At 43.5% G+C, this 15,460-nt stretch overlaps 1 protein-coding gene across 1 annotated transcript in view; it reads left to right on the top strand.

Moving 5' to 3' along the window:
* C2 (complement C2) overlaps positions 1–15,460 on the top strand; it is a 658,041-nt gene that overhangs the window by 101,618 nt on the left and 540,963 nt on the right. The window contains exons 2-3 of the mRNA XM_078645909.1: positions 9,208–9,417; positions 12,044–12,229. Of these exons, the coding sequence (XP_078502035.1) occupies positions 9,208–9,417; positions 12,044–12,229 (396 nt within the window). The remainder of the gene's footprint in view (positions 1–9,207; positions 9,418–12,043; positions 12,230–15,460) is intronic.

The raw sequence follows: 15,460 nt of genomic DNA, 5'->3' as shown, positions 1-15,460 counted from the left end.
GGAAAGCGTTGGATAGTGTAGGGGTAAAAATTACTATTCCAACTCCAGAGAGTGCAACAGTAGGGCAAGCATTGGATAGTGGGAGGGTAAAATTACTATTACCACTCCAGAGAGAGCAACAGTTGGGAAAGCGTTGGATAGCATAGGGATACAAATTACTATTCCCACTCCAGTGAGTGCATTAGTAGGGAAAGCGTTGGATAGCGTAGGGGTAAAAATTACTATTCCAACTCCAGAGAGAGCAACAGTAGGGAAAGCGTTGGATAGCTTAGGGATAAAAATTACTATTCCAACTCCAGAGAGTGCAACAGTAGGGAAAGCGTTGGATAGCGTAGGGGTAAAAATAACTATTCCCACTCCAGAGAGTGCAACAGTAGAGAAAGAGTTGGATAGCGTAGGGGTAAAAATTACTATTCCCACTCCAGTGAGTGCAACAGTAGGGAAAGCGTTGGATAGCGTAAGGATAAAAATTACTATTCCTACTCCAGAGAGTGCAACAGTAGGGAAAGCATTGGATAGCGTAGGGGTAAAAATAACTATTCCCACTCCAGTGAGTGCAACAGTAGAGAAAGAGTTGGATAGCGTAGGGGTAAAAATTACTATTCCCACTCCAGTGAGTGCAACAGTAGGGAAAGCGTTGGATAGCGTAGGGATAAAAATTACTATTCCCACTCCAGAGAGTGCAACAGTAGGGAAAGTAAATACATCATATATAAATATAAATAACATAAATATTAATACCAATTACAAATTAATTAAAATATTTTACAGTTTTATAAAATATATTATTTAATCAATTATAATTACCAATAAAAATTAACTAATAATAAAAATTACCTACTAATACTAATTATTTGCTAATTACCAATAAATTAATTTACAATATAAAAATAATTTAAAGTTAGACACAAATAAAAATATTTAAAAAATGTAATTACTTTCAATTAAATTACTTCCCAAGCTATTCCTCTATAAACACACAACGCACTACAGAAAATAAATTACTAAAATTAACATATTTATCAATTAATCAATTAGAATTAATTACCAATTATATTTTAATTACCAATTAATAATTAATTGTCAATTAATTTTAAATAAATACCAATATATAAAATAACATATTTAATTAATTATAATTAAATTACTTCCCACCCTATTCCCCTATAAACCCACAACCCGCTACAGAAAACAAATTACTAAAATTCACATATTTATCAATGAATCAATTAAAATTAATTACCAATTATATTTTAATTAATTACCAATTAATAATTAATTGACAATTAATTTTAAATAAATACCAATAAATAAAATAACATATTTAATTAATTATAATTAAATTACTTCCCACCCTATTTCCCTATAAACCCACAACCCGCTACAGAAAACAAATTACTAAAATTCACATATTTATCAATTAATCAATTAAAATTAATTACCAATTATATTTTAATGAATTACCAATTAATAATTAATTGACAATTAATTTTAAATAAATACCAATAAATTAAATAACATATTTAATTAATTATAATTAAATTACTTCCCACCCTATTCCCCTATAAACCCACAACCCGCTACAGAATTATATTACACAAATATTAAAAATTATTATTAACTTACCTTAAATTCGATATTTTTGTTGTCTATATTCTGTCTAGTCGATATTATGTCCATTCTATATTTTTGATTCGATATTATGTCCATTTTATTCAATATTAAAATTTTCTAGTCGATATTTTGGTAGTACATATTCTGTCTAGTCGATATTATGTGTATTCTATATTTTTTACTCAATATTATGTTTAGTCGATAATAAAAACTCGATATTTTGACTACACTGTTTTCAATAAGATGTGAGGATTGGAGGAGCCGAATAGGATAAAAATGAGAGTTGACCTTGACAAAAATGTGGCGTTAACGTCCGCCCGCCTCTAATACTTCACGAGGCATAGCAAGCATATTATACTAAAATCATACTGAATATTTTGACCAGTGGGTTTGCATGTATGGCATCCCTTATACGTGAGACCTTTAATTAAGATATTAGTTGAGATATCTAATTAAGCAAACGTCGGGATTCATATGTGGTCCTGAAGAAAGCCAGTTGACCATTTGAGGCAAAGTTTATTGGCTGAAACATGTTGACCTGTGGACGCTGGAGATAGTAACGCTCTCAAATAGCGTTGCCACCTGTTTTTAACATTTTAGAGGGCTCTTCTAATACAATAATGTTAGGTTATCATAGACAGTTATACCTCTGAATTCCTTAAGAATAATAAAGCTCCCTTGAGTTTCAAGGTTGATCTAGGTTGATCCCTTCCAGAAACAGAAGGTGTCCGGACGAGGACTCTGTGATCAAGCATGCCACTAGTATCTTTAGTGGATGAGGGTCCTTTTAAAAACACCTTGGATGGCCCTATAGGTTCGGGATAGATAGGTAAATGAATTGTTGGTAGTGGATAACATCATCTTCAATAAGGCAGGCTACTGGCCTTGTGAGGGTGTCACTGCATCAGTAAATGGAGTAGCATTTAAGAATGATAATTGAAACCAATAGGGGTGGTACTAATCTGCAAAAGAATTCATCATGTCATAAGACTTTGCATTGTCAACCATCAACATTGCCAATAAAGCATTGAATTGGATACCATATGTCTCAGAGTCTTTCTTTTATTTTTGCTATGCTGCTAGTGCAGCTTTAAGATCAACCAACAGGAGTCCCTGCATTCCCAAGCCCGATGCAAAAGCACAGGCTCTAGCAGAGCTTGCAAAACTGTACAACAGCCTCCCCATGCCAGGTATCCCATGTCCTAGGAGCCTTAGCGTGACCTGGACTGCAGACGGTGGGGGACCGAGACTGCTCCACTTCCTGCAGCCCTCCTAGCACACAGTTGGTGGTGCCCTTGGCTTTCCTCTGGCACCACAGAATGCCAAATATGAAAATGTAAAGCCCTCCCAGGGTATTTAATGGAGCTCCTTCAGCCGACTATGCATACTGTATTAGCAGCTTTTGCGCTGTGTTTCCTCTCCAAATGCGGCCCTGCGCTGCCATCCTTTTCCTGTAGATACCGGGTGCCTATGCCGACTAGGGCCCCTGGTGTTATCATATGTGTTGGCGCTACAGGGGGAGCACAAATGTGGCCCCTTCAGGCTCCCTGTGTGCCTTCATAGACTGGGGCAGGAGTTGGCAACACTCTCCTCTGCTCCCACTTTGCTCTTTTTGTTCTCTCCTGCATGTGCTAACTGCAGGTAGGAGGCACTGTGCTAGCACTGGCAGTTCCCCATACACGGGTATGGGCGCGGACAATGCAGCCAGAAGAAAGCTCCTCTTCTGTCCTGGGGTGGTTTCCACTGACACACTTAAATTGCATCAGACCTCACAACAGAATCCTGTCCCTTTGGGTCAAGGTTGGTTTGAGGAAGGGGCCCTATGCACTCCCCCCCCCCCAATGGAAAATTATAAAAGAAGTTATTTCGACCCCCAGGGCTTGGCCATCTCGGGGGAGGGGGGATCTGCATGTTTTCGGGCACATTTTGCTTGCTTGTGGTGGCCACCCCTGCCAACCAGGATTGTTTTTAGCAGGGCCTCTAGCTTCTGCAGGGCAATTGCTATGGGCAACTTGATTTGTACTGCTCACTGTGCCTGACCTGTCCTCTGCCTGGGCTCCACTCCTGGAGCTCAATGTCTTCCACAGCCCTCTCTGCAGTCTGTCAGCAGAATGCACTCCCTGCAGAACTCTGTTGACTTCTTGAAGGTCACCTGTGTGTTAGCGGAGTCGAGGGCCAGTCCACAGAAGTCCCAGGCAGACCATGCAGGGTCCACCAGCAACTTTTCCTCAGTGGGCATAAGGGGTCAACACCACTGATCCTGGAAAGAACCGTCCTAGTCCAGGGGCTCAGCTGAAGTAAATGTCCTTCTGTCTATCTCTGTAGTGTCATAAGGTGGCTTCTCCTTCCAGCTGGGAATTATTTCTCTGATGTCGCTCCCAGGTCCATTGTATTCTCAAACGTCTGCCCCTTGCGCAGGGGTTTTTAAGTGGTGTTGGAAAGTTCTAGAAGCCAATCCTAGGGTACCGATTCATCTCTCAATCTCTATCCCAACCCTCCTTCACAGCATTCCAACATGGTGACTTTAAGTTGTCTGCGGAAAGGGCTTCCTTTAGAGCCTGAGTTCTGCCTCCTGCTGACACAACTGTTGTGGCAGCCCACACAGATAAGAAGTGGTGAGGCGGGTGGAAGTTACCCGGAAGAAGCGTGCGATGGGAGCGCGCGGCGGGGGTGTTTAAAATGTTTTTTTTTTAAATTAAAGACTTACCTGGTGCTGCCGGCTGCCGCGGCCTCGTGCTCTTCTGTTCCTGGTCCCAGCAGTCCCTGGGCATGCATCACGGCCTCCCCATCCAATCCCCATGCTGCTCTCAAGCGTGAGAACAGCATGGGGATTGGCATTAGCGGGCTTGATTAACGCTCCCTCAAGGCACAGGGAGTCTGTGCTGTTTCTCCAACCCAGCTGTGGAATACATCTGGGTTGGAGAAACTTAAGTGCGCATGTCAGTTTGGCCATCCTGAGACTGCTGGCCAAACTGACATGCGCATCTAAAAGTACACCTACCACTCTCCCCGCCCCCCCCCCCCCTCCCTGTATATGCTGGCTCAGAGCCTGTAGCTGAAAAATAAAACAACAGTCAAATATTGATTTATTTTTCAGTTGCTGCCTCTGAGCTAATGGGGAGACACTCCTCCTCCATCGTGGAGGAGCCACCGCTCCACAACTGCCTTATCTATCCCTACTAAAACCTCAAAGGGGTTCCCCATCTGTGTTGGACTCCAGAGGTATTGCCCATCACCTTTCATTCCATGGGCTTGCGTTTTCAATCCCAGATGAAGGCTGAGAAGTTAATTAGCAGCTGCAGGTTTCTTCCCCAACCCTTCTTTTTTCCAGGATCTGGTTCAAGCTCTGTTAATGGCTGTATTGTGTGGGGGGCTTTTAATACTCCTGCTAACCAGCAGGGTAATTAACCTGTCCCAGTTTGTGGCTGACAAATGCTGACAAATGCTTAGAACCTGATTATGAGCTATAAGGTAAAGTGCCATAAGGATTGTAGCCAGTATGAAAGGGACTGTGGATCTCGACTTGGGCTGCATGTTTATCCGAAGACCGATAAGTCAAATCAAATCAAATCAATTAAGCTTTATTCGATTTAAAAAATGTAAATCATAAAAGCATACAAATTATTCAGAGCAGTCATAATAATTACATTTCACTAAAATAGTTATTTGCACGATTAAAAGAAAACAATATTTTACAGAATTTAATATTTACAACTAATCCACGCCAGATTCGGGGCAAAATCTAGAATTGATTTGAAGTCAGCATTTTATAACCATTTTATACATATACATTTCTGGCCAAGTAATGATTGCTCTCTGCTATGGATCTTGACGGGGTGAGGAAAAACGCCCTGGGATAAAAGTCATGTAATTGCCATGTAGATATTGGCCCATCTCCCAATTGGGGCTGCCAGGAGTGTAAATAAGGGACGACACGTTCATTTCTAAATCTTACCAAGACAAGATCCCCTTTGGTATCCTTAGGGAGCGATCCCAACCAACCCACCCTTCTGACACTTACTATTGAGCCGTCAATATGAGGTGGCAGGGGTCTGTTTTTCGTTAGCCAAAAAACGACTTTATTTCTTAAGTCGTGCTGTGTTTCCGATTTTCCTTTCTTAAGTGGTGGGACACCCGAAAGGACACATACAAAAGGGGCGGCTATTGGGGGTAGATTTATATGGTCGCTTCTGCCAGGGGTGGTACCTTGGTTGTCAGCTATCACATTGTGAGGTGTTGGGCCTAGGGTAGACCTTACTTTGGGGTTGGACCTCTGGGCTCTACGTTTAGATTTTTTCGTGCTGTCCTATGTGCAACTATTGATTTATTCCCACAGTTATTGTTTTGAATAGGTGATTCGTGCACCACAGTAGCAGCTCGAACAGGTTGCTGGCTGAGTTCTGCCATGTTCTTTATTAGTAACATGCTGGCATTAAATGACGTCTCAATTTCACTGAGCTTTTCTCCTAAACTGTTTATTCTTACTATCAGTGGGGATATGATAGAAGTAACCAACCGTTCTATGGCGTCCAGTAAAGTGGCCTGGGAGCTAGGAGCATGAAATTCCAGAGTTTTGTGTATCTTAGCTGGTATCGGGGTAAGTATAGTAGTTGCTAGGGAATTTGGACACAATTTTCCTTGTTTGGTTTCACTCCCCGTGCATATTGTTCCGTGACCATTCCTTTTGGCGGGTGGGATGTTAAGGGGCCCTATATGGTTGTTGTTAAGTTTTACAAGTGGAGATGGACAAGGGGCATCAGGTGTGTTAACATCTATCAGTAAAGGCGTAGTGGGCGGGGCATTAGGAGTTACTAAGGGACTGACCAAAACATGGAGTTGCTCGGTTACATAATCTGCAGCTACATACTGGGTCTTACAAAGATCATTCAGTTCTTTCAGCAAGGCTGATCCATATGCTACCTCGGCTGTCTGTGTGACAGGGTGATTGCAGAGCACGCTATCTCTGGGCAGGCGTTGTTCTAAACTATCTAGTTCATGAGGGATAGGTAAAATTACCCTTTCTAGATAGCAATCCATGGGCCCTGTGACCTCTCTCCTCTGCGCACCACAACTCTTAGAAGCCATTCTTACGTGACATGAAGGTAAAGTCTCGAAGTAGGATCACCTTACAAGCAAAACCAAGAGGACAGGCCCGGACCGGTCTCCTCTGGCCTTTGCCCGGGCTTAGCGGGGTTGCGTCCCTTTTAGTGTGCCTCCTGGCGCGAAGAGTGCGAGTTGCGGCTTCCGCTGCCGCTAGGGAGTCTGGGCTTGGTAGTCCGGATGTATTCTCCCCTCCGCGCTGCAGCCGCTGAAGGATGTGGATTGCGGTGGCGGGAGGGGAGGAAGCAGGACCCAGAAGTGGCGGTCTCCGGGACGGCAGGAAACAGTAAGGCTTACCCCCAAGGTGTGCTCACGGGCCCCCGCTCCACAGGGGTTGCGTCCCTTTTAGTGCGCCTCCTGGCGCGAAGAGTGCGAGTTGCGGCTTCCGCTGCCGCTAGGGAGTCTGGGCTTGGTAGTCCGGATGTATTCTCCCCTCCGCGCTGCAGCCGCTGAAGGATGTGGATTGCGGCGGCGGGAGGGGAGGAAGCAGGACCCAGAAGTGGCGGTCTCCGGGACGGCAGGAAACAGTAAGGCTTACCCCCAAGGTGTGCTCACTAGTCCCTGTAGCCTCAGTAGCATAAAACTGTAGATTCTTGCAGGTTTCGCCTCTCAGTAAGCACTACAGACCTACACGATGAATAGAATACCCACTCACATTCACTTCTGCAACAGGCTACCTGTGTGCAGATGCCCGGCTGTGCAAGACAGTAGTCTTCACACACTCAGCCCACACACACACGTGTGCTCGCCATGTTCACATTTAACTTATACACAGCCTTTTACCCTAGCTGCACAGAAGCTGCCTTGTCTTAAATGCTGATCACTGGCAGTTAGAACTCTGAGTCCATTTACTATTAATTCACCCTGAGTGCGATGCAGATAGTAAGCCTCACCCACAGTAAAAGTCCAAAAACCAGGTAGTCAAAAACGAAAACTTCAGGGGATATGCCGCTATATGTATCAACAAACCATTTTGCATTTCCTAAATAGCGAATTTTAAGGAATCGCTATTTAGGAAATGCAAAACGGTATGTATGTACAAAATCGCTTTCCAATAGCGATTCCTTAGCATTCCTAATTTGAGATTAGCAAATTGTCAATCGCAAATTACCCCTTCATTTCCATGGGCCAGGAGGCCCATAGGAATGAAAGTGCAATTTGCAATTAGCAATTTGCTGATCGCAAATTAGGGATTTTTCCGAGGGTGCAGGGGTGTCTCAAGAACACCCTGCTGCACCCCTGAAAAAGACATTTGGGGGCATATGGCGCACATACATGCCCTAAGGGCTTGTATGGGCGTCATGTGGCACCTTTGGTTTTTTTCAAAAAAGCTTTTTGATAAGAATTCGCAAATTACCACCAACTAGAAGTTGGTGGTAATTTGCTAATCCTTAATGGCATTTTTTGCATATTATTTGTTTGATACATTGCATTTAAGGAATCGCAAAATTTGCAATTCCTTAAGTGCAATCGCAAAATAAGGATTAGCAAATTTTGCTATTCCTTATTTTGCATCAAACTTGTTTGATACATACCATTTGTCTAATTAGCATTCGCAAAGGCCGAAATTCGCAGAATTTCGGCCTTTGCGAATGCTAAATAGCTTGATACATATAGCGGTAAATGGGTAAAACCCATTTGCAACAATTGATATTTCTGCAAGAAGAATTATTTACTCGAGAAATGTATAGGAAGAGATCATGGTGGTAACTAGTGACCAACAATAGGATGTAATAATGTTTGAATAAATGCTAAAGAAGGAAGATTCTGTATGGAAGGCATTACTTAAACGAGTAGGAGCATTGAGAAAACTCTCCTGAATCCTATTTTTTCTCCTCACTCCAGAAGTTTGAGACACGGAGAGATGTAGTCATTATGATGTGATTAAATTGCAATCTACTGTTGAAGTTACTGTGTGTTTTATGAGAAGCGCATTGTTGAATTTATAAAACGATAGAGATATTGAAAAAACACGGTAAACAACCTTTACAACGCAACTTTTAACACGCAGTGCCTTTACGATGCAACTTTTACAACGCAAACCATTACAACACATTGCGCTGGGGGGCGCTCTAGGATAGGGAATGTGTTTAATGTACTATCCAACACCTTCCCTACTATCCACGGGGACTGGAGTTGGAATAGTAAATTAAACAATTCACTATCCAGTGCCTAAAAGCACTATGCGTTGTAACCCTATGCGTTGTAAAAACCGCGTTGTAAAAGCATGCGATGTAAAAGCATGCGTTGTAATGTCATACATCCAAAAAACACTGGTAGCACTTCATGAAGCAAGTTCCAGGCTAAACAAAAGATAGGAAACGTAATCCCCTGGATTAATGATCGGAGTAAAAACCAGAATACTTTATTTACTCCAATCCTAAAAGATGGAGAGTGAAAAGTGGGGAGTTCTTTTATATGGACAGGGCCATGGCAGTGTTGTTGCTGTGGATGACCTCATTTCATCCACCTTTTCTTTGTCTCTTATAATAGGTGACGATGCCGAGAGTGCTGCTAGCACCATCCGCTGTGCTAATCCCGATGGAATAAAAAATGGCGCAATCATCTTGAGCGATGGTTTAAATGTGGGCAGTGTGCTGTGGTACTCCTGCGATCAAGGCTACTACCCGTATCCAGTTTTCAGCCGAACATGTGAAAACGATGGACAGTGGACCAAGCTTACACGGAGTGCCTCCTGCAGAGGTAACCCTGGTTTCATGTTGACTACCAACTTGGGCGGTGAGGGCAAATCTATGTGTCTGTGCTGTGGGCGCGTCTGTATCTTCGAGAAACGGGGGATTTAGGCAAATTAAAGACTAGAGAGATAACGTTAACATGACCCAAACTACAAAAAGGTTTATTTGTCAGTTTGGTTGAAATCTGCCTCTAACTTGGCTGCAAGGAAGGTGCATTATGCCTGCTCCTCACCTTCCTGCTCTTTTTGGTCTTGAGCCAGGCTGCTTCTGCTGGGGATGCAGTGTGCATCCTGAATAACGAAACCACAATACCGATGGGACACACTATCAAGGACAGAATATCGAAAATAAAATAACGGCAGGTAATATAGGGCCAGATGTAGGTAATCCAGATTTACCGATTCTAAAATACCTAATTTTACCGATTCAGTATTTTAGAATCGGTAACTGGGATGTAGGTATTAATAGGCATATGCATCAAAGTAAATACCGGGAGCAAAGGGGCAGATTCTCAGAATCTGCCCCTTTGCTCCCGGTATTTTTGCATTTGGGATTGATCATCCCAAATGCAAAAATCGCAATTTAAGGAATCTCTAAATTGAGATTCCTTAAATTGCGATTGCATTTAAGGAATCCCAAATTGAGATTCCTTAAATGCAATGCATGAAAGTAAAAAAAATAGCGAATTCGCTAATAGGAGTAGCAAATTACCATGAAGTTGAACTTCATGGTAATTTGCTAAAACTTTGAAAAAAGCATTTTTGTGCATTTTTCAAAGTTTCATGTTATGCACACACATGCCCTTAGGGCATGTGTGTGCAACATATGTGCAGAGATCAATTTCAGGGGTGCAACAGGGTGTCATTTTGACACCCTTGCACCCTTGAAATTGCATGAGCAATTTGCGAGTACCTACTGGTACTCGCAAATTGCTCATGCAATCTCCAATTCATTCCTATGGGCCTGTAGGCCCTTAGGAATGAATGGTACAGCATTCCTTAATTGCAACTCGCAATTTGCGAGTAGCAATTAAGGAATGTTTAGGAATCGCTATTTTAACAGCGATTCCTACATGCATAGGATTTTGCTATTCCTAAATAGCGATTCCTTAAAAATCGCTATTTAGGAATAGCAAAAGGCTACATTGATGCATCTGCCAGCAATTCGGTAAGTATTACCGAATCGGTAAGATTCGGTAAATACCGAATCGGTATTTACCAATTCGGTAATTCCCATTCATTCCTATGGGCCTGGAGGCCCATAGGAATGAATGGGAATTACCGAATTGGTAAATACCGATTTGGTAAAAGGGGGAACACATTGAAGGGTGGCAGAATTGTGTATGGGTGCACACATACATGCCCTAAGGGCATGTATGTCTGCCACATGGCATTGTAATAATTTGCAAAAAGTTGCTTCTTTTGAGGTTTTCGATATTTACCACCAACTTGTAGATGGTGGTAAATAACGAATCCTAAAATGGCAAAAGCACTCATTTGAGTGCTCCCTACATTAAGGATTGGGTAATTTACAGAATCGGTATTTAAGAATTCGGTAATTTACCGATTCCTTAAATTACCGATTCGGTAAATTACCGAATCCTTAATTTAGGCCCCTACATCTGAAAAGCCTAATACCGGTCGGTAACTGCCGCAATTCGGTAATTTCGGCCGTTACCGACCGGTATTAGGCTTCCTACATCTGGCCCTAAGCCCATAGACAATACCTAACTCCTCATATATGTACCTACACAATACTTATATCTTCAAGGTTTGTAGATGTGGAGTTCAAAATAGTAAGTCTATATCTCACACTTAGCTTTCAATAGTCTGTTCCTCGATGTTGTGTACCACAGTATTGTTGGAGTTGATATTCAGTAGTAAAATCTGGTGGTTCTGGTGCAAGTTGTTCTTGAATGCCATTTATTATGGACTGTGGTAGTTGACTGACGGTCTTGAATGTAAAGTGGGCTGGTAGAGGGAGCTCGCGGAGTTCTCTGAGAGAGAAAGAGAGAGAGAGAGAGAGAGAGAGTCATTCTGATGTTTGATGAGGGATGTTGTACTATAGAAAACTATCTAGCAGGGTGCTCTGTAGAGATACAACACGACCAAACCTTGGACCACCTTTCTGTAATCTGGTTTTTGTAGATAAACCTTCACTTTGCACTTTGTAGCTAACAGGGATTAGTGCAAACCTCAGTAGTGATTTCCAGTGAAGGCTAATTTCTTCTCTGAATCTTCCTGAGCAAAAGTCCTCTCATCTCTGCTGTTCACTCTTGGCAGACGTTTACGGTGCCTGTCATAGCAGTGTTAATCCTATGAACTCCCTGAGACAATCTGGTTGTCTCATGCTGTATATTTATGTCTATCTATCTATTCAACCATGTATCTAGAAGCTGGCTACTGCATAGCTGACATGGAAAGACATAGAAGATTTCCTTCCTGGGATAATCAGAAAATCACTCACATCTAAATGAGAAATACTCTTCTGTTTTGAGCAGCTCTGACCTGTTTTTAGTGGCGGCCTGCCAGTTTTGGAATGAGTTTATATAAGTCAGACTAAAAATAGGTGTGGATATATAAAAAACAAATTTTAGAAGTATTTTGTTTAAAAAACACAACTTTTTCTTTCAGAAATCTTGTGCCCGAAACCGTTAAATTTTGACTATGGTGATTTTTTACCACGAGCATCGACTTACCCTATTAACAGCACCCTGACCTTTGAATGCTATGACGGGTATAACCTGAGAGGCTCCGCCGAGAGGACCTGCATGGCCAATGGAAAGTGGAGCGGGACCACAGCTATCTGTGATAACAGGGGTAAGAGGCACATGCGCGTGTGTCAAACCTCGCTGACACATGCATGGAAAGACAGGTATTAGCACATGCAGTTACTCTTCAGGTCTGCCAGTCACTCAGTATCACAGATACCACAGGATACTTCGACATATTTGCAAGATATACACCTTTTCTTACCTGGCTGATTTATATCTTTCACATCACATGACCGTGCACAAGTAGTCATGATGAAGTGCAGTCCTGGGACATATGAGATATAAAGTCAGATCTTGCCACCCCTCAAAGTGTAGTGAAGGCAGAGCCTTACCTACGCACATTGCTATGTTAGCATAAGCTTATTAGAAGTTTAAACGCCATTTTACCTTTTTGCTGCTTTTGCACACGACACTATATGTAACTGTTGTTGTAAGTTAGGCTGCTTGAATTGCTTCACATGAGAATGGCTTGTTTTCAACATTCCTAGACTTACACCTCGACCTTAGTCTGCACAGTGAGTGCTGAAGCCTCCAAGGTTATCATAGCAATGTTAGGTGTTGTTCGGGCTGATCGGCTCATGCTCTAGACTCAACATGCACACAGCTGCAGCTAGCTGAAATCCTGGCGCCTTTAATATTGCACTGCATAAATGATTATACACACTCTGAAGAGAATCCATTTCCAGAGAGACAGAGAGCTATTGCAGATCCTGATGTGATTCACTTCTGCTGATTTTGGAGGTATGGGATCCCCTATTCAAGCCTAAGAGACCTTCTATATTTTATAAAACATAGCTCCTAGCTAGGGAGGGTGGCATTCAAGACACTATAGTATCTGTTTTCACCATCATTATAATATGATTTCTCCTTTTGTGTTTTATAGAATTGTAACAATGCTGATCCTATTATTTGTAATCATATGCCCGCTTATGTTCGCAAAAATACTGCATCTCAGAGCACGTCGTTAAAATAAATATTTTAAACTTTATCGTGTCTCTTTTTTACCCATGTTGTGTACTGGTATGAGAATATAACAAAAGAGTGTTCTTGATTCCCACCATTCCTGAGAGTAACCTAAGTCGCTTGTTTTCTTGGACTCTGTCCACCTTGCCGGCCATGTCTAACGGGGTATTTGACACTCTGAGCCTCAAAATTAAATCTGGCTCCCCCCTAGACCCACTGAAGCCGGAGCTCTTCGCCCGCCTCCCGCCTCTCTGCCGGGAGCCCATTTTGGACTTGATCAATCTCTCCCTCAGTGAGGGCATGGTGCCGCCATCCTGGAAGCAAGCTGTGGTCAGCCCTATTTTGAAGAAAACCAACTCTGACCCCTTGCTCCCGGAGAACTATCGGCCCATTTCCCTCTTACCTTGGACCGCCAAGGTCACTGAGGCGCACGTGAATTCCATTCTGTCTGCTCACCTCTCTCGTAATAACATTCTTGACGAGAGCCAAAATGGGTTTCGTGCTCAACACAGCACTGAAACTGCCTTGCTCTTTATGATCGAGCACTTGCGGTCGGTGCTGGACGTGGGGCAGACTGCGGCGCTCCTATTGTTAGATCTGAGCGCCGCGTTCGACACGGTGTCTCATGACATTCTGTTGCGGCGATTGGAGGAAGTGGGTATTGTGGGGAAGGCTCTTCAGTGGTTCCGCTCCTTCCTCTCGGACCGGTTTTTCAAGGTAGCTATACCACCTGGCCAGTCCTTGCTTCACCCTTTGGAACTGGGAGTCCCTCAGGGCTCTGCCCTTAGCCCCACCTTATTCAACTTGTATGTGAAGCCGCTGGCTGCTGTCGTCAGGCAATTTGGCCTCACCATGACATCGTATGCCGATGACACGCAGCTGGCGGTGACACTCAGTGGGGACCCTGAGGTGACTGCGCTCAGATTCCGGGCAGGACTTATAGCTGTGGCTAGCTGGATGCGTAACAACTGCCTACAGCTTAATGCCAAGAAGACCGAGGTCCTGATTGTAGGGAAGCAGGCGGACCTCTGGGGAGATCAGTGGTGGCCTTCCGAACTAGGAGTGACCCCCCTTCCAGCGGCCGAAGTTAAAAATCTGGGGGTCTGGCTGGATTCTAATCTATCTTTTACCAGCCATACGAAGAAGACAGCAGCCACCTGTTATGGTATTTTGCGAGGACTGAGACCAGTCCTCAAATTCTTCGACCCCCCCACTCGGCAACTGGTGGTTCAGGCCTCCATCCTTTCCCGGATTGACTACGGGAGCGCCTTGCTGCTAGGAGTCAACCAGGCGGAGGCTACTAGGCTTCAGAGGGTGCAGAACGCTGCTGCACGGGCCATTGTTGGCATTCCTAGACGTTGTTCGGTTTCGACTGTTCTGACCTCTCTTCACTGGCTTCCGGTCAGACAGAGAATCAAATTCAAGGCTCTCTGTCTGACATTTAAGATTCTGAAGCTTTCTTCTCCCCCCGCCTTGGTGGGCCTCATCTCTTTTTACGTCCCCACGCGGTCCCTCAGATCTGAATCACTCCATTTGGTGAGTAAGCCTAGGTTCAGGCTGAGCAGGATGGGAGGACGTTCCTTCCGTGTTCTGGCGGCTGATCTGTGGAACTCTCTTCCTGTGCACATTCGTGCCCTTAATAGTCTGACTCTTTTTAGACGGGCCATTAAAACCCACTTGTTTTCCCCTGTTATCTGATTTCCCCTCTTTCCAGCCTGATCTGTTGTGTTGTGTACATGATCTGGCGCCAGGACGCCCCTTTGCTGGGGCAGCTGTTGCGCCTAACAAATGTTATTAACATAACATAACATAACATTCTGGGTTGTCTAATCATTGGTACCTTTGCTATAGGATGAAGAGCTAATGTGACACTGATGCTAGTCGGTTAGGGGTTCTAGGTACTGAGGTGAGTTTTTGATCCACCACAATTCACTGATGTCTTTGGTCTCTGTGCACAGTTCTGTGTTTGAGCAGAATCTCTGCAACAAAGCCAAGGTCAGTATTGGCCAATGGTCAAGTATTAAGTAGACACAGATTTCTGTCTGGGTGTATGTCTGCATAGGGTCTGAATGTTATGTAGCAGGGCTTTAAGTGGGCCGGGTCCTGCGGTGCTCAGCACCGGCAGTTCTAAATAGCTGGGGCTGAGACGGGTCCCTATCGGACTCTCCATTTCTGCTCTCACCCTCAGTGAAGAACATTTTGTAACTTTGCAGTAGTACCATGCTTCACTGCCTTTGATGTTACAGAGCCATAGTTGCTGCTTTTTTTATCTTCTGCAATTACCAGCCATTGACAAAGCCAAAAGTTTTGACTT

This window comes from Lissotriton helveticus, chromosome 5_1, assembly GCF_964261635.1.
Source record: "Lissotriton helveticus chromosome 5_1, aLisHel1.1, whole genome shotgun sequence".
NCBI lineage: Eukaryota > Metazoa > Chordata > Amphibia > Caudata > Salamandridae > Lissotriton > Lissotriton helveticus.
The sequence above is the reverse complement of the archived record's forward strand: the minus strand, read 5'-3'. Positions and strand labels throughout refer to the sequence as shown.